Source organism: Sturnira hondurensis, unplaced genomic scaffold (assembly GCF_014824575.4).
Source record: "Sturnira hondurensis isolate 20B ecotype Veracruz unplaced genomic scaffold, ASM1482457v3 Scaffold0022566, whole genome shotgun sequence".
NCBI lineage: Eukaryota > Metazoa > Chordata > Mammalia > Chiroptera > Phyllostomidae > Sturnira > Sturnira hondurensis.
The window spans coordinates 2,070,877-2,095,460 of NW_028095197.1; the positions used below are offsets into that span (position 1 = coordinate 2,070,877).

The 24,584-nt window shown below is 37.4% G+C and overlaps 1 protein-coding gene across 3 annotated transcripts in view; it reads right to left on the reverse strand.

Moving 5' to 3' along the window:
• Nucleotides 1–24,584, reverse strand: part of KIF27 (kinesin family member 27) — an 86,941-nt gene that overhangs the window by 38,794 nt on the left and 23,563 nt on the right. For all 3 annotated transcript variants that reach the window (XR_005064975.1, XM_037035917.1, XM_037035918.1), the window contains 6 exons: nt 23,751–23,894; nt 16,281–16,487; nt 6,582–6,751; nt 6,011–6,114; nt 4,452–4,607; nt 1,018–1,223 (listed from right to left, as the gene is read on the reverse strand). Coding sequence is in view for 2 of the 3 variants with exons in the window: in XM_037035917.1 (XP_036891812.1) it covers nt 1,018–1,223; nt 4,452–4,607; nt 6,011–6,114; nt 6,582–6,751; nt 16,281–16,487; nt 23,751–23,894 (987 nt within the window). In the remaining variant the exon portion in view is untranslated. The remainder of the gene's footprint in view (nt 1–1,017; nt 1,224–4,451; nt 4,608–6,010; nt 6,115–6,581; nt 6,752–16,280; nt 16,488–23,750; nt 23,895–24,584) is intronic.

Below are 24,584 nucleotides of genomic sequence, written 5' to 3' on the forward strand. Positions count from 1 at the left end.
ATCTCTGCACTCCCACAGAGAACAGGACCTGGCACAGAGGGGGTGTGGAGGAAACACCTCGGTGAAAGAAAATAACTACAGAACAGTTTCAAAAATAAATAAATAACACCTTGAACAGGTTACCTGCAATTCTGTTCTACCTACAATTCTGTTCTACATACAGTGGAAAAGACATGAAAGCAATAAATTATGAATAAAAAATGAAAGAAAGCATTCCAGCAAATTCACTGCAATCAGACTAAGGAAGCAGTCTGACCATACCAACAGTATCAAAAATGGCTTCGCTACACCAAATCTCTGTAATCAAATCTCTCTCATAGAGATTTTAACTGTAGCTATTTCTGAGCATGTATCTAAATACAGCATTAGGCAACTAATAAGCTATGGTACTAGGAGTTATTAACCTTTTTTCAACCAATCAGTTACGGGTTGAAAAAAGCAAAACAGTTATTTGCTGAGTGTCTACAAAGTGCCTTGCAGATGTTTTATACCATTATTTAATCTCCAATCTTTTGTTCTTTAGAAAAGAACACTATTTCTGTGGTTATCTTTATTTCTTACCTTATGTTTTTTGATAAAAACATTAAGGTAATATATTTCTTTTCTCAAAGATTTTATCTATTTTTTAGAGAAAAGGGAAGGGAGAGAGAAAAAAGGAAGAGAAACATCAATGTGCGAAGCAAACACTGGGTTACCTCTTGCAGGTTCCCAACTGGGTACCTGGCCCACAACCCAGGCTTGTGCCCGGACTGGGAACTGAACAGGTGACCTTTCAATTTGTAGGCCGGCACTCAACCCACTGAGCCACAACAGCCAGGGCAAGACAATATACTTCTTGAATGCAGAACTATATCACCCAGATCAAATGTAAACCTACCAGCACTCTAGAAAAGAAAAGCTGCATTCCAATTTATCTTGCTGGTAAAAATAGAATCCTACTTCTTTCCTAACTAAATACAAGAATCCTCAAAAATAGAAAGCTTTAAGTAGGTTTTCTCAATTACATTTTAAAATTACCTGGACTTTCAGCTTTGCAGCATCCATCTTTTTACGGAACTCCCTCTGTAATTTTACTTTCAAAGCAACATCAGAAAGATCTTTGTTTTCCAGTTCCTGTAGCTTCTTTTCTGTCTCAATTAATTCCACTTTCGCCTGTTCTGCTTCATGCGCAAGTTTTGTTACTTTCAGAGAATACTGTTTGCTTACAGACTTGGCATCATTACCTTCATCATAATAATAACATTAATAACAATTATAAATTATATTTTTAAAAACCAAAATATCAAAAACATAAAAATGTTCTACTCCTACAAATCTAACTGAGCATTGTAAATATTTAAGGCATCACATTAAAAATTCAAACACAACTTGCCACCTGGCCTCTTAATAATTAGTTCCTTAATGACTGTTCCCATCTGGTGCCATTCAATCTTCACAACGGATTTTTTGTGTTTAGTGTGACACTTCTGGTCTTCTGAATATGTAGTTTAGCTCTGCTGGCATCAAACTCTAGTTAAGAAGGGTATCTGGGGTTACTCTTTGGCCTTTTATTTATTTCACTTCAACTCCCTGCTACCCATAATCCATTTCTCTGAATGTTTTTTACTACTGCGAAAAATTTTCAACATACTAAAAGTAGGGAAATGATATAACAGGTGCTCATCACCCAGATTCAAGAGTTATCAAGATTTTGCTACAGTCACTTCATCTATGTTTTTCTTTCACTTAATTGCTTAAAAATTATAAAACAACCCCAGATGTCGTATCTCACCTAATCATACTTCAGTGAGCATCTGTACAAAATATGGACCCAACTAGAGTCATTATTATACCTAACAATATTAATACCTACCAATGCCCTATTCAGATTTCTTCTTCAATTGTTTCAAAATGTCAATTGGTTTGTTTTAATTATGACCCAAACAAGACCCATGACACATCTGACTGTTATGTCTCTTAATCTTTTAATCTAGAGCTGACCGCTCCTTTTTCATTCCATTGAACATGTTAAAAATAAATTTTTTTATTTCATTTTTTTCTCTCAATTTTTTAATTTATTTTTCAAGTAAAGTTTTCTGTCTATTACTCCCATAAAAATAAATTATTTTTTTAAAAGATTTTATTTACTTTTAAAGAGAGAAGAGAGGGAGAAGGAGAGGAAAAGAAACATCAGTGTGAGAAATAGCAATCAGTTCCCTCTCACACACCTTGACACGGGGCCAAACCCACAACCCACACATGTGCCCTGACCAGGAATCAAACCTGCAACCTTTCACATTGCAGAATGATGCCCAACCAACTGAGACACACCAGTCAGGGCAAAGATGAATTCTTCTAAAATGCTTTTCTGACAAATATTTAGAACACAGAGAAAAACAGGATGAGATGTTTCTATATTTCTTTTCATTCTAATCCAGCTACTGAACCTAAAAACTTGGTTTTGATTGGTTCTGAATAGTCAGCTGTCCCTGAACCAGACTAGCAAACTCGTGGCAGTGAGAACTAAGAGTCTAGAGGTCATGGGATGAATAATCACCAGCAACAGTTTGTCATATTGTTATACTAAAAATCTCTTAATTTTTTAATAAAAAGGAGTTACTGAACTAAATGCACTGTGAGTTGTCTTCTGACTCTACACTCTATGATAATTTGACTAACTTCAAAATATATATGACTACTACATTGTAATAAATCTAAGACCCCATAAAGTGTTCACACCAATATTTTATGAACTAAGGTACAGTGCCAGTTAACCAATGGCATGATAAGATGCTAAAATGCCACTGATTATAAGGTATATTCTGATTACAGAGATATTAAAATGTGAAAAATGTATTACTAGAATTGATAAAACACAGTACCATCACTTTCACTGGTGGCTGAAGTAGTTGCAATTCAGGAAAAATCTTTACTGAGGCACCTCTAAAAAGTCAGCACACACTGATGCTTGTGCTAGTCACCATCTTAGTTTGCTAGAACTAAGTGTTCTTGGTTCTAATGAGTACAAAGAGGATCTTCTCTGTGTCTGTTTAGGTACCCTAAGGCAACCAAAATGGGTAACCCAGGCTACAAAAAAAAAAATGTGTGCTTGTTCAGTGAGATATCCCATGTTGAGATAACTATCTAAAAGAAAGTCATTTATTCCAGAAGGGTAAATGTCCTCAAATTTCACAGGCAGTACCCTAAAATCTTAGGGATGGAGAAGCTATTTAAACCCCTAAATCAGTTCCTGGATACTCCTAGGAGAGTTCTACTGGCATTGATCTTGCCTGTGAAGAAGGAGCATGGTCAAATTCAATTAGACATATGAGATACTGGAGTTGGGATGAGGCATGGCACATACGTCAGTAGGAACAGGAAGGAAAACATTTCAGGACAGCAGCTTGGGAGAGGTGGTAAAGAAAGAAGGACCAAGAGCCAGAAAGCAAGTTTGCAGGAAAGAGAGGGGAAGTGGGAAGACAGGTTCCCCCTTGCTGGCAGAGGAGTTGGGACCAACCATAATTCATGTAGTTTGAGTGTGATTATAGCTTTGAGCTTGAAGGAATAAAAGATAGTATTTCCTTCAGGTCCCCTAAATGTGACCAGAAAGATATGTGTATTCTTTCCTTCTTTTTTATTGTTGCTCAAGTACAGAAAGTTATTTTTCATTGGAGTAAGGGAAAAGAAATGTGTCTCCTACTCCTTCAATTCTTAACTGAATTTCAAAGCAGTCAAGGCTCATATATTGAGTGTATCTGGGGAGGAAGGCAAAAGGCTTGAGATGGACTTCTTAGGGCAAGCCTAAGGTAGCTGAGGGTGAGGAGAGGACATGATGCATACACCAACCTGGCACAAATCTGAGACTAAGAAGAGCTAGAAGCTTAGCTCACTCAAGAGAACAGCTCTCAAGAATAAATCCTTGTGTCTTCAGAGAAATAAAAATCAACTTCATTTAAAATAGAAAGTTTAAGATTACTGTTAAAATTAACTATCCAAGAAAATAAAGATTCATAATTTAAATAATTATTAAAAAGAGTTAGGAAAACATCTCAGATATATTCCCAGATACCTAGTATAATGCTTCTTTAAAAGTGGCAAAAAACAACCCTGGCTGGGGTGGCTCAGTGGATGGAGTGCTGGCCTGCAAACTAAAAGGTCACTGGTTCGATTCCTGGTCAGGGTACATGCCTGGGTTGCAGGCCAGATCCCCAGTTGGGAGCATGTGAGAGGCAATTGGTTGATGTTTCTCCCTTTCTTTCTCCCTCTCTCCCCATCTCTATAAATAAATAAATAAACAAACAAACAAACAAATAAATGTGGCCAAAAAACAGTAAGTGCCACAGAGTTTCAACAGAGCACAGAATTCACACTGGTCAGAACAATTCATAGATGAATCCCAATATAACAGAGTTCTTTTAATAACTAACCTCCACATACTGGCTCTAGAACACACCTTCATCAAATACTATTACCTGTTTTCATCAATTCTTTGATCAGATCTTCCTTCATATTGATGTTAATTGTAAGTTCTCTCATTTTTTGTTTAGCTTCAGTAAGTATGAGTTCTGAAGTCCTTAGTTTTTGCAAATTCAACTCTTGACTCTCTCGGAGACCTTCAATCTTTGAATCTTTAAAATAAAAGAAACAAAACTGAGAAAGAAATTTATATGCTTAAGAAATATTCAACAGAAGTAAAGAAGCTAAAAATGAAAAGCAGACACAGATGTAGTCTAGAGGTAGCAGAGGAAGAGATAGAGACAGAAAAGGGAAAATACATGGAAACTGGGACTCTAGTTTTCTCATTTACAGGAAGAGTTTTCCTTTCCTTTCCTAAGAGGCACTAGCATTTCTTTTCCCCAACTCCAGTGAAAAACTCCTCTCTGGTCCTCTTTAGGGGAACTGAAGTAAATACTGTCATTTTTTTATTCAAGTCCAAGGCTATAATCACACCCATACTCCATACATGCTTTAGTCATATCCCATAGGTTCTGACGTAAGTTTTCATTGCTCTTAGATATTCTGCAATTTGAGTTTTTAACTTTAATTATTTAAGAAAGTTGTAAAATCTCCAGGTGGGTAGAGGTTTGAATTTTTTTCCCTATTAACTTCTAGTCTTGTTGTAATCAAAGAATGCAGTCTACACCAGACTACTAGAGTGTGGGCCAGCACTGTTGGCTGTTATCTCACACCAGACTGTAAATCAGCTATGTCACCGTTTAGTCCAGCTGATCTTTTTCTTTCACAGAAAGACTTCCTCAGTGAAGGAGCTAGTGCACTGATTTACATTCTGACATAAGTTTCTTTCCTGCTTATAAGCCAGTAATAGTCAAGAATGGCAACCTGGATAGCACCTACCTATATCACTTATACATTTAAAATGTTACTTTGGTTTTATTTGTGACATATAGGTAATTTTTTGTTAAATATTACATGCATAGGTTCTTCAAAAAGGCTCTCCATTTTCATAGTGTAAGACATATTTATCATTTTATTTATATTTTCTATACTCACACTTTTTGTGCTTTTACCACTCATTGGCCAAGATAAATGAGTTAAAAATACCCTGCTGCAGTTTTAGAACATACACATTTTATGTGTTATGCATCAAATAATGTGTATTTGAATATTATGAGCACCCATGGACTCATTTGGCTCCAGTGCCAAGGGTACAGCACTAATCGTAGGCATGTGTGCCGGTAAAACAGGAAAGGAGACGCCTAGTAAATCATATAAGATGTATTTTAAAGTAGTCAAGAGTACAGTGCATACCAACTTAGGTTTGAGTATAAAGTCCCCATTCTAAGAGATTGAGCCTATAACACTAGCCAGAATTGATTGGTGGGAAAAATTTATTACTGAGGAGTAAAAAAGAATAAATCAGAAGCAGAACAGAGAATGTAAAGAAAGTTCTACCAACCAGGAAAACAATCCTATCTTTGACAATCCCTGGATGCTTCTTAACTTACTGACTGAAGAAAAAAAAGATGTCTTATAAACATTAAATGTAAATTACTTAAGTAAGTCTGTGTACCTTCATTCCCCAAACTTGACTTTTGTGTTTGATCATGCATATCATTCAATTCAACAAGAGAACAAACAGAGCCTGGCTTTTGAATCCATGAGCGACTTCTACGTCTAAAAAAAAAAGATCAGGATGAGAGGTAACAACTTGTCTGTTAGTGTTTGCGAATCTGCCCTCTAATTAGCTTCCCCCCAAAGTGCCAATAACGTTAAGAAAATTATTAATTATATAAACAGGATTTTATTAATATTCCCACCCACGTTGGGCCCAGTGGGAAATTCATTATTATTTGTTTGTTGCCACTGTGGCAGCTGAATCTGGAAATCCAAAAACATTCTCTCTGAAAACTAACATATAATGACTATAAAAGCTCTAAAAGCAAAATTATTTTTCAATTGTGACTCTGATGACTTGTGTTCAACCGCTGGTTTCACAGTACATTAGTTGACAGTACATTTAGCAAAAATTACCTACTATTATTTAAATGGAAAAGATATACTTTAATGCAAAAACTCTCCATTTGTATATGTATTACATCATGAAAGTATATGTTTACTACTTCAGTCTATATTTAACATACCTAATTTCAGATTTCTCTTGGCCTTCTGACCCTTCATCATCACTGTTATCAGAAAATCGGCAGTGGAGGACTTCATCTTGCTCTTCTATGTGGCCCAGGAGCATCTGACTTCGCGTTCGAAATCCAGCAACTACTCGATCCAGAGAGCACACAGAAGGGCTTGTGTAGACCTTCCAAGGGATTTCCCCACCCAACAACAACAAAAAAAGTGATTTTTTAAATGTCTGTTTTTATCTTATTACTCAACACATTTTAAGGGGTTATTAAATAAGTGCAATCACTGATAATATGCATGACCCCCTCAGAAGTGTCAAAATTCATTGCACAATGAATGTGAAATGTGCCTCACAGGCACATACTTCTTTCAGAATCTACAGAGTTCTTTCTCTTCTAAAAACCTCTTCTACCTTCAACTACAGTATAATATTCAAAAATGAAACCAAAGAGAGCCTGAGCAAAAACATCACAGCCCTTAAACACCACAGGCCCTCCCCCAGGAATGCAGAGCCCATAGGATACACAGTCCACTGTGTATCAGTGCAGCAGGAGGCAACTGTCTCACAGCCCACTAGTCTTCTGGGTTCTGAACACGAGGAGCATCACGGTGTTGCTGCTCAGGGTCTGCATCCCCCTCCAATCCAAATCCATTGAATAAAGACATTCAAAGCTGTTGCCACTCCCTCTGCTAAGGCAAAATATTCTCAATTTGGAAATCCAAATGTATTTATTCACACTTCACATGTGGTAATTAGGCACAGCTGATTACTACTACAGACAACATACTGAATATGTATCATAGGCAATTAGACAATTAGATGCTAGTGTGGGAACTTTCTAAATATATTATAAGATGCTTCTATTGCCAATGTACCTTAAGTTCTCAAAAACTGAGCATGGAAAACAACAACAATGAGTTAGAAATTGCCTTTATACTCTTATTCTAGTTTCTGTTACCAAATATTTCTTTTCACCACCTCTGTGTAATCAAATCTCAGGGTGATTTCTCAAAAAAGGTAAATAATAAAATCTTAAGAGAAAACACCCCATTTATTAATATATTATTACAAGCTATTAAAATTGCAACATACAGTGAAATGTGTATATCATATCACAAGTCGCTCAAGATTCAGTTCACACAGGTCCCTCACATACCCTCTCTCAGAAAAACCTACCTGATACCTTGATGTCTGACTTTTGTGCCTCTACTTTTGGTCACCTAATGAGACCATCTGTCACATCAGCACCATGATGGATAAGGCATCCAGTATTCTGGGTAGCCTCCCAATTCTGGAGCTTTGGGTGGGAGAGGGAATTACTTACAGAAGAACTAACTCAAGAAGTATTTCTCTAACAGCTTGGCCACTTGATCCACAGCTGATAGGCACCAAGGTTTTTCTTTGTCAGGGTGGTGGGAATTATTTCAGGAGCAAAAGAAATTTTTTGTTCAGAGTCAAATGTTGTTCTCTGAGATTATAATTTGCTTTTAAAACTTCTTTTTACAAAGAAAACAAATGACCCAGCTTAATAATGAACACCAAATAAACTCTGCCACAATGAGTTTAAATAATTATTAACATTTAGCAAATTAATTCTTTTTCTGTTGTTGTTTTTGCTTAAAGATTTTACTTTATTTTTAGACAGAGGGGAAGGGAGAGAGAAAGATAAGGAGCAGAACATCGATGTGTGGTTGCTTTTCACACGTGCGCAGCCCCCCCCCTCCCAACCAGGGGCCTGGCCCACAACCTAGGTATGTGCCCTGACTGGGAATCGAACCAGCAACCCTTTGCTTCACAGGCCGGCACTCAATCCGCTGAGCCACACCAGCCAGGGTGCAAATTAATTCTTCATAGTCATTCCACGCAACCCAATGGTTCGTTGACCTGTCCAGGCTCCTAAAGCCTACAACTCAGCCCCTTCCTAGCTAGGTACTGGGTCCTGCTTCCCTCAGTTGCTTCTGCATTCCACAGCTCTCTAATAGGGATATTTTAGCATTTTCAGCCATATTCCCAATAGTACTAGTCATATATAAGTACTCAAATAAGCTAATAATTCAGATAACTAAAGTGTATCCAATTAGAAGCCAATTTGTTTTATTCTAACCATTTTTCCCTAAAATTACATAGCAACAAGGCTAGAGAAAACTTTACAGTTACTGAGTTCAACTATCCATCCCACATTTAACTCTCCTCTGTAATTCTGCAAATTACCATTTAACCTCTGCTGGAACACATTCGCTGGGGATGCCCTCCTAGGCCTCATGTCACCTTTGGCAGTTCCCACTAATAAACTCCTCTATTTATTCCTTTAGCACTTCTCACCGGTCCCAATTCTAAAGACAATGTCTAACAATAATGACAAACCTTCAAATACAGATTTACAGCTGTGAGTATATGAAAGACAGAATTTATTCTTATATCATTATTTAATTGTGTTACAACTATAAACCTACTTTCGTCCACCACTGTATTTCAAAAATCATCACGTCCCCTCTGAATCAGACTAAACCTGGAGGTACTTCAGATTTCCCCCAACGTCCTTCAGCAGCTTGGTTTTTCTCTGAAAATAATCTAATGTGACTTACAGCGCTGTACCCAGACTGGAAGGTAACACTCTAAATCCCCGCACAATAAGAGATTCTCCTCTCTTCACTGATGCATTTGATTTTGTTTCACCAGATGTGCTGCAACTTGGCTTAACTCATTCACCACAGATTGTGGCTTCCACATATTTAACTTTGTAGTTTCAACTGGGAATTGGGCAAAGGTACGTAAGAGTTACTGTGTCATTTGCCACTGTGCAGTGGGTATGTTCTGCTGGAATGAGTCACTCTTCACCATGAGCAACTAACTATGTGGCCAATAACATAATTAAAACAAAATTTTATAGAAAAAAAATGGCCTTTACATGAGAGATTAAATCTTAGTGAAGATTGAAAAGGCAGTTAATCTATAATATGGGGTTATGCATAGCAATTTTGTGACTCAAAAAAAAATGTAATTCATTCTTGCCCTGGCCGGGCAGCTCAGTTTGTTAGAGCCTCGCCCTGATATGCCAAGGCTGCAGGTTCAATCCCTGGTCAAGGCACACACGGGAGCAACCAATAAATGCATAAATAAGTGAAACAACAGATCAATATTTTTTTTCTCTCTCTCTCTCTTTCCCTGTCCGTCTCCATCAACCGGTAAATAACATTTTTTAAATGTAATTTATTTGGGGAAGAAAAAGATTTTACAAATATTCCCCTTTTGTGAATCTGGAGATCCCAGAAGGCTGTTGAAATACATCCCTTAAGAATATTTCAGTCAAGTACTAAAAGTGATATTGTGTACCTACTGCTTTTTTCCCCTTTTCATGATACCATATTTCATCAAATCTAAAATGCCATCAACTGCAAGACACACCATTATTTTTATACTACCAAGAAAGGAAAACAGCTATCAAACTATGACATGCTGTCAATTAAAAAAACATATCCTGCCATCAAAGATGATAAAATGTGAAAAAGTAGGTAAGTTTTACAATCAACAAAACATGACGGACTTTCATCAAGATCTATGGTGTTATACTAAACCTAAGTAATAACAAGAACACCCTTGTAATTTTTCTTTCTTTCCAAAGTGCCTTAGTATGTATAACACTACTTTTTTGCTTTAATTATGTATTTGTTTTGTTACTCTTTATTATTTTTCATCACTTTTTATTGTCATTCTATGATAGTTGTCTCAATTTTTTCCCCTTTGCCCTCCACCACACATCCCACCCCACCCTCCGCTCCCACAGTCAATTCCTACACTGTCGTTGTCTAGGTCTGTGGGTCACTTGCACACATCCTTTGTCTAGTCCCTTCCCCTTCGTTCCACCATTATCTCCCTTCTCCTCCTCTCTGGTCACTGTCAGTCTATTCCATGTTTCCATTTCTATGGTTCTATTTTGTTAGTTTATTGTTCACTAGATTCCTGTTATAGATGAGATCATATGGTGTATGTCTTTCACCGAGTGGCTTATGTTTCACTTAGCATAATATTCTCCAATTCCATCTATGCTGTTGTAAAAGGTAGAAGCTCTTTCTTTCTTTCTGCCATGTAGTATTCCATCGTGTAAGTGTACCATAGTTTTTTGATTCATTTATTAATGGGCACTAAGGCTGTTTCCAGCATTGGGCCATTGTAAATAGCACTACTATGAACATAGGGGTACATAAGTCCTTTTGAATTGGTGACTTAGGATTCTTAGGGTATATTCCCAGCAGCAGAACCACTGGGTCAGAGGCAGTTCCAGTTTTAGTTTTTTTGAGGAAATTCTATAGTGTTTTCTACAGTGGCTACACCCACCAACATTCCCACCAACAGGGCACTCGGGTTCCCCTTTCTCCACAACCTTGCCAGCATTTGTTGTTTGTTGACTGGCCACCCTGACCTGTGTGAGGTGATATCCCATTGTGGTTTTAGTTTGTATTTCTCTGATGGTTAGTGACCTTAAGCATTTTTTCTAATGTCTCTGGGCCCTCTGTATGTCTTCCTTGGAGAAGTGTCTATTCAGATCTTTTGCCCATTTGTTAACATTGGATTGTTTGTCTTCCTGGTCATATGAGCTTTTCATATATTTTGGAGATCAAACCCTTGTCCAATGTATCATTGGCAAATATGCTTTCCCATACAGTAGGTTCCCTTTTCATTTTGATGATGGTGTCTTTAGCCATGCAGAAGGTTTTTAGTCTCATTGGTTTATTTTTTCCTTTATTTCTTGCCCTACAAGCTATATCAACAAAAATACTGGTACATGGGATATCTGAAAATTTCCTGCCTACGTTTTCCTCTAGGAGTTTATGGTGTCACAACTTATGTTTAAGTCTTTTATGCATTTTGAGTTTATTCTGGTGTATGGTTCATCCCAGGGATGCAAGGATGATACAATATTGACAAATCAATAAATGTAATACACATCACATAAGCATAAGCAAAAATTACATGATCACATCAACAGATGCTGAAAAAGCGTTTGCTTAAATACAGCACCCATTTATGATAAAAACACTCAGCAAAGTGGGAATAGAGGAAGCATACCTCAACATAATAAAAGCTATAGACAAGAATCCCATAGCCAACATTATACTCAATGGGCAAAAACTAAAAGCTTTCCCCTTAAGATCAGGGACAAGACAAGGGTGTCTGTCCACTTCCACAACTCTTATTCAACATAGTACTGGAGTTCTAGCCACAGTGACCAGACAAAAAAAAAAAAAGAAAGAAAAGGCACCCAAATTGGAAAGGAGGAAGTAAAACTGTTATTATTCACAGACAACATGATAGTGTACATAGAAAACCCTGTAGTCTCCACCAAAACACTACTCAACCTAATAAGTGATTTGGCAAAATGGCAGGATAAAAAATCAATATGAAAAAATTGAAGGCATTTTTGTATACCAACAATGAAACACCAGAAAGAAAAACTAGGGGGAAAGTCCCATTTACTATATCATAAGAAAAATAAAGTACCTACCAGAGATGCAAATTAAAACCACAATGAGATACCATTTTATACCAGTCAGAATGGCTATCATAAAAACAAAGAAACAAACAAGTGCTGGAGAGGTTGTGGGGAAAAAGGGACCCTAGTTCACTGTTGGTGGGATTGCAGACTGGTACAACCACTATGGAAAACAGTATGGAATTTTCTAAGAAAACTAAAAATGGATGTGCCTTTTGACCCAGCAATTCCACTACTAGGAGTATATCCTAAGAACCCTGAAACACCAATCCAAAAGAACCTATGCACCCTGATGTTCATAGCAGCACAATTCACGATAGCCAAGAGTTGGAAGCAACCTAGATGCCCATCTAGGATGGGCAGTAAATGACTGGATTAAAAAACTATGGTACATGTACACAATGGAATTCTATGCTGCAGAAAGGAAGAAGGAAGGAGCTCCTACCTTTTGCAACATCATCGATGGAACTGGAGAGCATTATGTTGAGCGAAACAAGCCAGGCAGTGAAAGACAAATACCATATGATCTCACCTTTAACAGGAATCTAAACAACAAAACAAACAAGCAAGCAAAATATGACCAATGACACTCAAATACGGAACAGGCTGACAGGGTCCGGAGAGGAGAGGGGAGAGAATCATAGGGGAAAAGGGGAGGGACTCATGTGAATAAGTACAAAGGACACATGGACAATAATTAAGGTGGGGTGTAGAAATGGGAGGGAGGTGGGGAGCACTGGGGGGGGCATGGCAGGGAATATAAAACAAAACTGTACTTGAATAAGAATTATATTAAAAAACTAAATAAAATGTAAAAAAAAAAAGAACACATAAATCAAGGGAACAGAATAGAGAACCCAGAAATAAACCCAAGGATCTATGGTCAGTTAATATTCAACAAAGGGGACACGAGCATTCAATGGAGTAAAGATAGCCTCTTCAACAAGTGGTGTTGAGCTGGTGTGGTGGCTTAGTGGATTGGATGCCAGCCTGCGAAACAAAGGGTTGCTGTTTTGATTCCCAGCCGGGGCACATGCCTGGGTTTTGGGCTGGGTCCCCAGAAGGGGGTGTGCGAGAGGCAGCCACACACTGATGTTTCTCTCCCTCTCTTCTTCCCTCCCTTCCTCTCTCTCTAAAAATAAATAAATAAAATCTCTTTAAAAATAATAAATAAATGGTGTTAGGAGAACTGGCCTGATGCAAATAATAACTGGACAACATGCAAATAAATGAAACTAGACCACCAACTTACACCATATACCAGAACAAACTCAAAGGGGATAATAATTATATCATATTTCAATGTTAAGAAAGTTAGGAACCTCTATTATATTTTAAGTTTAAATCAAGATTCAAGTTTGCATTTCATCAGATGATCTTTTGGCATGTACTGAGACAAATGAGTTCTTTTCTTTCCATATTAATTTGGTACATAAAATTAGTACTTTTCTTTTATTTACCTGTATGCTATTTGACTGTGAGTGGCAATTCCTTTAGGATATTTGCATAAGTAGACGTGTCCTGTAATCTCATTCTGGTGTTTAACTTTTTGGATTAAGAGATAGTTGAAAATAAAAGGGCAATAACAGGAAAAAGCACACAATGGTATGCTTTTAGAATAAATATTATTCAGACATTAAAATCAGGGTACATTATAGAAGAATATTTCATGACTATCAAATGTTTATGATATATTGAGAAAAGCTAGTAATGAAAGTATATGTATAAATATAATACATTTTTAAAATAAATAAAATCTTTTCATTCTTTCCTTTCAATATGTATAAACATGCACAAGAAATAAAATCAAATTTTCTGTAATCAATTTAAAAATCATTTAAGCTACTTTTTTCCTTTTTCTTTTGAAACTATTTTAAGCTAAAGTATTTCTCTTACCAGACTATTTTTACTTCAAGAAAATATTAGAGCTTAACTCTGAAAGAAAATAATTAGGGCTGGAAAATATTAACTACACTTCTGCCAAAGACACAGAAATCCAGGAGAAAATAAAATGGCATTTCATATGTCCTCTTTGGCTTAATTTAGCTAGTTCTGGTATCCAACATGAGACATTCCCCTCATGTTTAAAACAATGTAACACTAAACAGGACTTGAACAAGGCTTACCATAGTACGTGTCTCCCACACACAAGTCTGCCTTCTCAGGCCTGCTACAATAACTAGGCCAGACAAAAGACGAGGCCAGGATTTCTGGACACACATTAGGAGATCTCTCAAAACTGCTAAGCATGTGATCTTTGCACCTCCTTCCTTATCCCATTTATAAAGTGGCTAGATGGTTCTTTTGGGGTATAAGGAAATTCTTAAAAACAAAACAATGCTTAAAATTTACTCATTTGAAACAATTCTAGATGTCTGCTCCAGGCCTAATTAAACAACTAGCGATATCACAGGGGCCTACCTTTCTCAAGAGCCCATAGAGCTTTATCTCCCCAAAGTCTGTGTGTATGTGTGTGTGTGTGTGTGTGTGTGTGAATGTCTAGTAGACGGAAAAAACAGAGGCTGAGAGAAAATAAGTGTGTGTAATTCTTGTAATATATATAAATATATATATATATTTATATATTCTTAAAAATAAAAGAACGGAAAGAAACAGGAAATACTTTCATATAACTAGCCAATAGCAAAAAAAATCCAATATAGAAGATGATATATAGGTATTAAGTTGAAGTACTCATGTGAATCATGTGAAGAATTTATCTTTTTTTCTAAATGTTTTATGAAAAGGTACCATGTATTTAACCATAAGGATAATGTCAATGGCCCTACAAAGTAAAACTGAAATTAGTAACGATGGTTTCAATTTTAAAATTCAAGCACTCAGAATTGCAAACCATACATGTAAGGATAACATCTATCTTACTCACTCTGAGGTACTGAACCTGGGACATAGTAAAAGTACCCCAAAGACATATATTGAGGGCACAACGTGCCAGGCACTTTCAGAGTCACGACCTCATGTAAATCCTCCACAGATTCCTCCCCCATTCTGACAGGTAAGGAACCTGGGACCCATACAGGTTCAGTCATATGTGGGCCTACACAAGAGAGCTGCTGTTCACACCCAAGCCTATCTAATTGCACAGTCTATGGCATTTCACATATTTCGGATCCCTTTGACTGTAACCATCAATCACACAGATCTCAAACAAACCATTTCTCTTCATAAAATCAATAAATAAAAACCAAAATTCATGAATCTGCTAATCAGTGTTTTCCATAGTAGAGTTTACTTAATGATTTTTCAAGAGAAACATGTGCATATATTTACTACAACACATATACTTATAAATACAAATTAAAAGTCCATACTGCTCTTTATACAGTCTTGACATGTCAGGTTGGCAAGACTGAGTAATACATAAATGTCATTTTGGGAAAAATTGCCCTGACCAGTATGGCTGAGTTGATTGGGTGTTGCCCACAAAGTGAAAGGTCACCAGTTTGATTCCCGGTCAGGACACAAGCCTAGGTTGCAGGTTCAGTCCACAGTTAGGGCATGTACAAGAGACAACTGATCAAGGTCTCTCTCATACAATGATGTTTCTCTCCTCTTTTCCCCTCACTTCCCCTCTTTCTAAAAATAAATAAAATCTTTTTTAAAAGAAAAGAAAATAATAAGACCAACCAAATAAAGCAAAAGAAATAACCTCCAACCTCATCTCAATTTGATGTGGTTAAAGAAAGAAAAAAAATCATGAGTATGTCACTTTGTCCTGTCTAAAAGTAAGATAGCAAAGGACAGCTTTTCCTGGGTGATAAATATAGATATTATTGTCAACTATTCCTTCCAAATATAACCATACATTCTCTTATTTACTGATATTTTGATTAAAAAGAAGCATGAGCCCTGGCTGGTGTGGCTCAGTGGATTGAGTGCCAGCCTGTGAACCAAAGGGTTGCCTTGGGTTGCAGGCCAGGTCCCCAGCGCAGGGGACACATAAGAGGCAATCACACACAGATGTTTCTCTCCCTTTTTTTCTCCCTCCCTTCCCCGCTCTCTAAAACTAAATAAAATCTTTTAAAAAATAAAGTAAAACCGTGATATTATAAAAGAGAATACACAAAGTCCACAAAACCAAACAGAAACCAAACATATCTGCTGAGACTATACACATACACTGTGACATCACATTACATACAACATTTTTAAGATCTCAAAATAAGAGAAAGATTAATGTTTAGACTTTACCTTCCTGGTATCTGATCTTGCTGGGATATAAATATAATGCCCCAAATGAGTATCAAATGGTACAGTATATGGTCTCTTTTCAAGTATCCTGTTATCCGGCCCATCTCCACAAGTATCCTTAGCTGAAGAAGTCATTGAGAGGTTAAGTTTTGTTAGTTCTTCACTCAGCTGATCCACAAGAAGTTGCTGTTCTATTATTTTTTCATTCTTTAGAGAAGAGAAATGAGAATTTTAAAAATAGAGATCCTCAGTGTGTGTACAGATAATGACAAAAAATAAATTATGTATTGACCAAAATTATAACTATAAGTCACAACTACCTTAATAGTACAGTAAAACCTCATTTATCCAAAGACTTCTTGTGTTCACAGGTGCATAGGACTGTTCTGAGTGGTAAACACCTCTGAAGACTAAGCAGCAACAAACAGAGTGTAATTAAACACTCAAAAAACAAAAGGCCCCATACCCTGTGACTGGTTGGCTTGTCAATCTGAAGCACTCTGATTAGCTGATCTTTAAAAAGTTTGGACTTTCTGAGTGAAATCCCAGAAGTAACAAGAGACAAGAAAGTTGAAAAGTGGAGGAAGAGCTGCAAATAACAGGTGTCAGCAAAGGAGACAGAAAGTGGCAGCAGGTGCAGTGAAGCGAAAGCCTTCACTCAGTGAAAAAGAAAGCTGAAAGCACAAAGAGATAGAAGATAGGCAACTGATAGTCCTGGGAGAAAGGAGAGCTTGGAAATCAAGCGCAGGACACATTGTGTAGGGCTGGGGTGGGGGCTGGGGGGCGGGGGTTAGCTTTTTAAATATCCTCTAAAAAATGTTTAAAGTATATCCACTCCAGAAAACTCTAACATCAATCTTTGTTTTACAAGCACAAAATTATGTAAATAAGAACTTGTCATTCATTTTAGCATTTCACATGTACTACAGTGTTTAATAGTTCTTTAAAACCTTAAAGTTTCACTGTGTTAATGCTGACCTATAAAAATGCAACCTTATTTAAAAGTCAAGATAATTAAAATATACAACATAATAGTACATAAGCTGAGAGTAGGTATTAAATGGAATCTTTACATTGTCTGGGAAAAAAGTAAAAATACCAATTAATATTAAATTTTATTAAGACAAGGATGAATGGCATATCCTCTAGGATGACCACTAAAAAAACAGTAAAAGTACAACTTTTCAGCTAATGAAGTTAAAATAAAAATACACAATCCAAAAGGAGGTAAGAAAGGAGAGAAAAGGGAACACAGAACAGGGAGAATAAATGAAAAGTACAATGGAGGAATTATAGCCAAACAGAATAGTAATTATGTTAAATTTACAAATGAAGTAGTCTAATTAAAAGATAAAGACTACCAGAGAAGACTGTAAAATTATTGAACCTGCTGCTTACAAGAAACAAAATTAAAATAGACACAGAAAGATTAAAAATAAGATGAAAAAAGAGATACCATGTAAATATTAATCAAAAGAAAGCTGGCATAGCTATATTCATAACAAAATGGATTTTAAGGCAAAAACATGACAAGAGATAAAAAGAGGTGAAAATTATTTTTTTAACAAGTTAACTCACTATGACGATGCAATTATTCTACATTTCTATGTATTTAATAATACAGCTTCAATATATCATGCAAAATTATATATACTTCATGGAGAAGTAAGACAAATCCAAAATCACAATGGGAGATTTCAACATCACTCTCAATTACAGATATTACAAAAAGATCCCAACAAATGGGTAAAAATATAGATCTAAAAAGCAGGATTAACAGAATTAACAGCACCCAATATTACGGAATACACTTGCTTTTCAAGCACAACTGTAATATCTACAAAAATTGTCCTCATACTGAGCCATAAAGCAAATTTCAACATATTCAAGGACTGAAATCATAAGGACCACAATGCAATTAAGCTAAAAATTATTTTTTAAAAATCCTCCATGTGTTAGAAATAAAATAATTATATAATCCACAGGTCAGAGAAAAAAGTCACAATAAAAACTAGGCAATATTTTGAGCTGAATGTAGAATGCAGGGAAAGATACGCTTAGATGAGATTGGCTTGGTGTGCTCAAACTGTTTGTGCAGACAATATGCTCTCTGCTGAACACCTGCCTTCCTTCTGGTAGCCTGGGGCTTCGGTGCGTGCTGGGCAGAGAGTGCCTTCAATAAGAACTGCAGGCACTGAGCCTCTTCTGAGTTTCCCTGGGAAACAACCTTTCACTTGTCACAACCACTGCTGGGGGAATTAAGCACATCCATGTGACTCCCCTGGGAGAAAACTCTTGGAATTTTGTGCCTGATTTCCTTCTATGTGCCTTTTCTTTGCAGTTCACTGTTCTCCTTTCACCATAATAAATCTTAGTTATGAGCATGACTATATGCTGAGTCCCCTTACCGCACCATCCAACCTGAGGGTGGTCTTGGGGACCCCAGACAGAACAATACATCATGAGCAAGAAAAAAGATTTATTCCAGGAATGCAAGACTGGTTTAAAGTAGAAAAATCAATATAATTGACCACACTAAAAGAATATGCATGATAAAGAAAAATCATATGATAAAATTCACAATAAAAATTCTCAGCCAAGAAATTTGCCTTGATTTGATAAAAGGCAAATAAAAAAATAGTCACAGCTAACATGGTATTTAATAGTGAAGACTTTTCCTCTACGACTGGAAACAAGACAAGATGCTTGCTATCACATGTATTTAACACTGTATTGAAGACCCCAACCAAAGAAGAAAGTTAAGAAAAAGGAAAAGGTATAAGGATTATAAAGACATAAAACTGTCATCAGCCCTGGCTGGCGTAGCTCAGTGGATTGAGCGCGGGCCTGCGAACCAGACGATCGCGGTTCGATTCCCAGTCAGGGCACATGCCTGGGTTGCAGGTCGGTTCCTTGCAGGAAAACTACCAGCAGGGGACACACAAAAGGCAACCATACATTGATGTTTCTCTCCCTCTCTCCTTCCCCTCTAAAGATAAATAAATAAATAAAATTTAAAAAAAAACTGTCATCATTTGCAGATGACACAATTATAAACAAAAATCCAAAAGAATTTACATAAATAGAATTAAAAAGTGAATTTAGGGCTTCTGGTCAATGGGGAGGTGTACATAAATACAGCTTGCCTCTCCACACAACCACCTCAAATTATACTAAAGTACAGAACAACCATGACACAGAACCATCAGAAACAGAGTTCAATGGAAGTCCAACAATTACAGAATTAAAGAAACCACATGCATCCAGACTGGTAGAAGGGGCAGAGACACGAAATGGGCTGGTCCCACATCCACGTACGGTGGATAAAAATTCCAGAGGGATAACTTGGAAGCAAGCAGTCCCAGCCCCACACCAGGCACCCCAGCCCAGGTTTCCGGTGCCAAGATGGTAAGTCCCCATAACTTCTGGCTGCAAAAACCAGTAGAGATTGAGTCAGTGGAAGAAACTTCTGGAGCCCCAAGCAGTTCCTCTTAAAGAACTCACACACAGACTCACCTACTCAGACTCACTCCCTCTGAGCTCCAGCACCACAGTAGCAACATGAAAGGCACCTGTGGCATACAGGGAGGAACCGAGGTGTCTCGCATCAAGGCAAGAGATGAGAGACAGCTTTCTTCCAGACAGAAAGGCAGGCAGAGGAAACTGTCCCTATTCTGACCCCTCCCCAAACAGAGCCACAGAGCTGGCAGGCAGATGCCATATCTGAGACTCCACCAACCTGGCTAACATTATTTGTCCTGCCCTGGAGAGCCCTAGAGACTCTATCCCACCCAATTTACAGGTCCAACCAAGCTGTTAACAGTGGCTTTGCACATGAATGGCCAGTCTTGGGTCATCCTTCACATCTTTGTCAATCTTCTCAAACAAGCAACAGCCAGCCTCAGAAAGCCCCAGCCCCTGTACCTCTTACTAAGTGGCCCTGGGCCCAGCATTTACAGCAGGCAGCCTAGATTCACAGCTCAGCTTCCCCTGGGAAACTCCAAGCCCAAAGTAGCAGCCATCTCAGATTGCTTTATAGCTCATTCAGGGTAGGGCCAGTACAGACAACAGGTGGAGGCTGACTTTGGCCTGAAACACCCAGCACACCCAGGGCCTGTGCACTCTGTGGATAGCTACAAACCACGTCACAGCACTACCACCCTGCCCCTGCACAGCTGATTCTCCACAGAAGGAGGAGGTTGGTGGTCAGTGGTCAGAGCCAGTCCCTGCAGCTAACTGGCCTGGGTGAATCCCTCCAGCTGACCAGCCACCAGCAGTCTAGGATCAAGTACAAGAGGAAGGGGTACTCAGCCCACATGAAGGGTGCACCAGGATACACAGCTGGGGTGATGGGGAAGCTGTGCCACTGGGCCCTACAGGATACTTAATATATTAGGTCACACTACTAAGACAGGGAGCCATAGCAGCTCTACTTCATACATAGAAACAAACACAGGGAGGCTGCCAAAATGAGGAGAAGAAAAAACAAGGCCCAAATGAAAGAATAGATAAGAACTCCAGAAAAAAAAAACTAAACAAAATGGAGAAAAGTAATCTGCAGAGTTCAGAACACTGGTTGTAAGGGTGCTCAAGGAACTTAGTGAGGACCTCAACAGCATAAAAAAGATCCAGTCAGAAACAAAAATTCACTAATTGAAATAAAAAACAATTTACAGGGAAACAAGAGAGAGGAGGTAAAGGTGAGAATCAACTCAATGACTTGGAACATAAGGAAGCAAAAAACACCCAATCAGAACAACAAGAAGAAGAAAGAATCCAAAAAAGGAGAATAGTGCAAACATTCTCTGGGACAACTTCAAGAGGTCCAATGTTCACATCATAGGGGTGCCAGAATGAGAAGAGAAGGAACTAGAAACTGGAAATCTATTTGGAAAAAAAAATGAAAGAAAACTTCCCTAATTTGAGGAAGAAAATAGACAAGCAAATCCAGGAAACACAAAGAGTCCCAAACAAGATGGAAGCAAAGAGGCCCACTATAAGACACATCATAATTAAAATGCCAAAGGTTAAAGATAAAGAGAGAATCTTAAAAACAGTAAGAGAAAAGCAGTTAGTTACCTACAGGGGAGTTCCCATAAGACTGTCGGCTGATTTCTCAAAAGAAACTTTACAGGCTAGAAGGGATTGGTAAAAAATATTCAAAGTCATGAAGAGCAGGGACCTACAGCCAAGATTGTTCCACCCAGCAGAGATATCATTTAGAATCGAAGGGCAGATAAAGAGCTTCCCCAACAAGAAAAAAAACTAAAGGAGTTCATTATCATGAAACCATTATTATATGAAATGTTAAAGGGATTTATTTAAGAAAAAGAAGATCAACACTATAGACAAAATAGCAATAAATACATATCTATCAACAATTGAATCTAAAAAATAAACTAAGCAAACAAGAAGAGAGACAAAATTATGAATACAGAGAGCATTTTGATGATTGCCAGATGGGAGAGAGATGTGGGGAATGGATAAGGAGGTGAAAGGATTAAGAAGTACAAATAGGTAACTACAGAATGGCCATGGGGATGTGAAGTACCATATCGGACACAGAGTAGCCAAAGAACTTACATGCATGACCCACAGACATGAACAATGGTGTGGGGTCTACCTGAGGGAGTAGGGGGTGCTGAGTGGAGGGGGGCAAAGAGGGAAAAACTGTAACAACTGCAATTGCATAATGAATAAAATATAATTTAAAAAAGGTAAATTTGGTCAGATTGCTGGGTGTCACAGCAATATACTAAAATCAATATATTCATAAATACCAACAAACAATTAAGAAAATGAAATTTTAAAGATTCCATTTAGTTACATTAAATAAATCAAGTGTCTAGAATGAGTCTAACAAAAGATGATGAATACTTCCACACACACACCCAAACAAAGGAAACCTAAGTAATGAAGGAAAATACCATACTCATGGATTAGAAGACTCAAGATCAAAAGATGTCAATTTTCCCCAAATGAATCTACAGACAGAACAATCCCAATCAAAATCACAATAAATCGTTTTCTTTGTGGATCTAGATAGTTGATTCCAAAATTTACATGGAAAAAACAAGACATTCTTAGAGGTTAAGGGAACCAAGCAAAAGGCCTTGTTTTCCTGAATATCTAGAGCAGGGCTGTCAAACTCATTTTCACCGGGGGCCACATCAGCCTCATGGTTGCCTTCAAAGGGCTTAATGTAGAGCTCCTTGCCCCTAGTTAAGGAGTACTGACATTTATACTGTCCTAAAATTACATTCGGCCCTCTGAAGGCAACCACGAGGCTGATGTGGCCCCTGGTGAAAATTAGTTTGACACCCCCGATCTAGACTTATTATGAACCTACAATAAATAAGAAATGTGAGAATGTTTCAAGGGTAGACAAACCAAGGATACAATACAAGACCCTTAATAGACAATAAATTCAGGCACAAATGAACCCTGACTTATGACAAAGATAGCACTCAGAACAGTGGTGAAAGAATGGTCTCTTCCATAAATGGTGACAGAACAAATGGATATCTACATGGAGGAAAATAAAAGATGTTTACCTTACCCCATACATAAAAATCAATTATAAAACTACTGCAGAGCTCAATGTTAAAGACAAAACAATAAAGCTCCTAGAAGATACCATAGAAAATATTCTCCAAGGAAAGGAAAAGGAAAGGCCTATTAGAGCACAAACATCATTAACCATAAAGAAACAGATTGTTGAATTTGATTGCAATATGTCTTTTCATCAAAAGACCTCATTGAGAGTGAAAAGCCAAAGAGAAAAAATATTTGGAACCATGTAACTGACAAAGAGCTCATCATACCCAGAATGTACAGGGATAGGCGAAAGGAGGTTTGCAGTTGTTCCTATGGAAAAATATATAATACAAGAATAAATAATAATGCGAGAATACACTCTATGTTTCATGTATTCACAACTGTGAACCTACTTTTGCAGCTGGTGGCAACCAGACTTGCCATCTAGTCCTTAAGTGACTTAAAAAGTGGGCTCATTCCTTTGGCAGGGCCACAAAATTTCTGTATTATTTTCCTCATTACCTGCCATCCAACTTATAACATTAGCACATTGCCTATTACCTTTGGCAAACAATGGAAGGGAAAAGTATGAAGAAAACATAGCAACATAAGTTAAACTAACAATAAAAATGTTTTCCCTTTACACCAATTTAGGGGAAAAACTATAATTCATTTAGGTGCTTGTTTTCAGAACTGTTCAACTGAAATCCACTTTTGTAAAGATTTCCACTTATCATTTAAATGCTATTCTCCCATCCAAGTACTAACCAGGCCCAACCCTGCTTAGCTTCCGAGATCAGACAAGATCGGGTGCGTTCAGGGTGGTATGGCCGTAGACTAAAGCCTACAGCACCCGGTATTCGCAGGCCATTCTATTAAGTTAGTTAGTAGTCCAATTAAATCTGCAGAGCTAGATGCATTAATAAACTCTACCTGCAATCTATTCACTTTTTGTGCTTCTTTCAAAGATAGAACATGTCCTTTGTTTTCCTGCACCATCATCTGCACTTGATTCTTTAGTTCCTTCACCTCCAGTTCCTTCTCATTGAACACTACTTCATCAGCAGCCAGAGCACACTGGGAGGAGGGAAAGAAAGCACGAGATTCACCACGGAAAATACTCGAGAGGCCACATAATACCACAAAAGCAGTGATTTAATGACAGCTTGACAATGTCTCTTAAAATTTTTCTTACCCTATCCAAATTATTTTCTGGTTTGTTTATAAGGAAGGCAGAAACAGTTGAGAGGGGCTATTATTGTTATAACATAGGAATTATCATAAAGATGAGAAGATTCTCTGGATTTTTATTTTCTGCCTTTTAAAATGAAAACCAGTTGTTCAGGTTCTAGAGTACATTACATAAGATTTTTACAAGTTTGCTGGAATTTCCAGGAGATTTTAATGTGGGTGTTAGTTTTTTATTTTTATCTTTTTTAAAAGATTTTATTTATTTACTTATAGAGAGATGAGAAAGAGAGAAAGAGAAACATCAATGTGTGAGAGATACATCAACAGCCTTCACACCATGCATGTGCCCTGACCAGGAATTGAACCAGCAACCTTTTGGTTTGCAGACTGGCACTCAATCCACTGAGCTACACCGGTTAGGGCTTAATGTGGATTTTTAAAAAAAGCAAAGGTCATATTTTCCAAACTGACCTAAAGAGTGTAAGAATGCATTTGGATTTGTTTTGTTTTGTTTTGTTTTTTATGCCAAAACCTGGGAACAAACCAATGATGTTTAAATAAAGAATATTTGCTAAT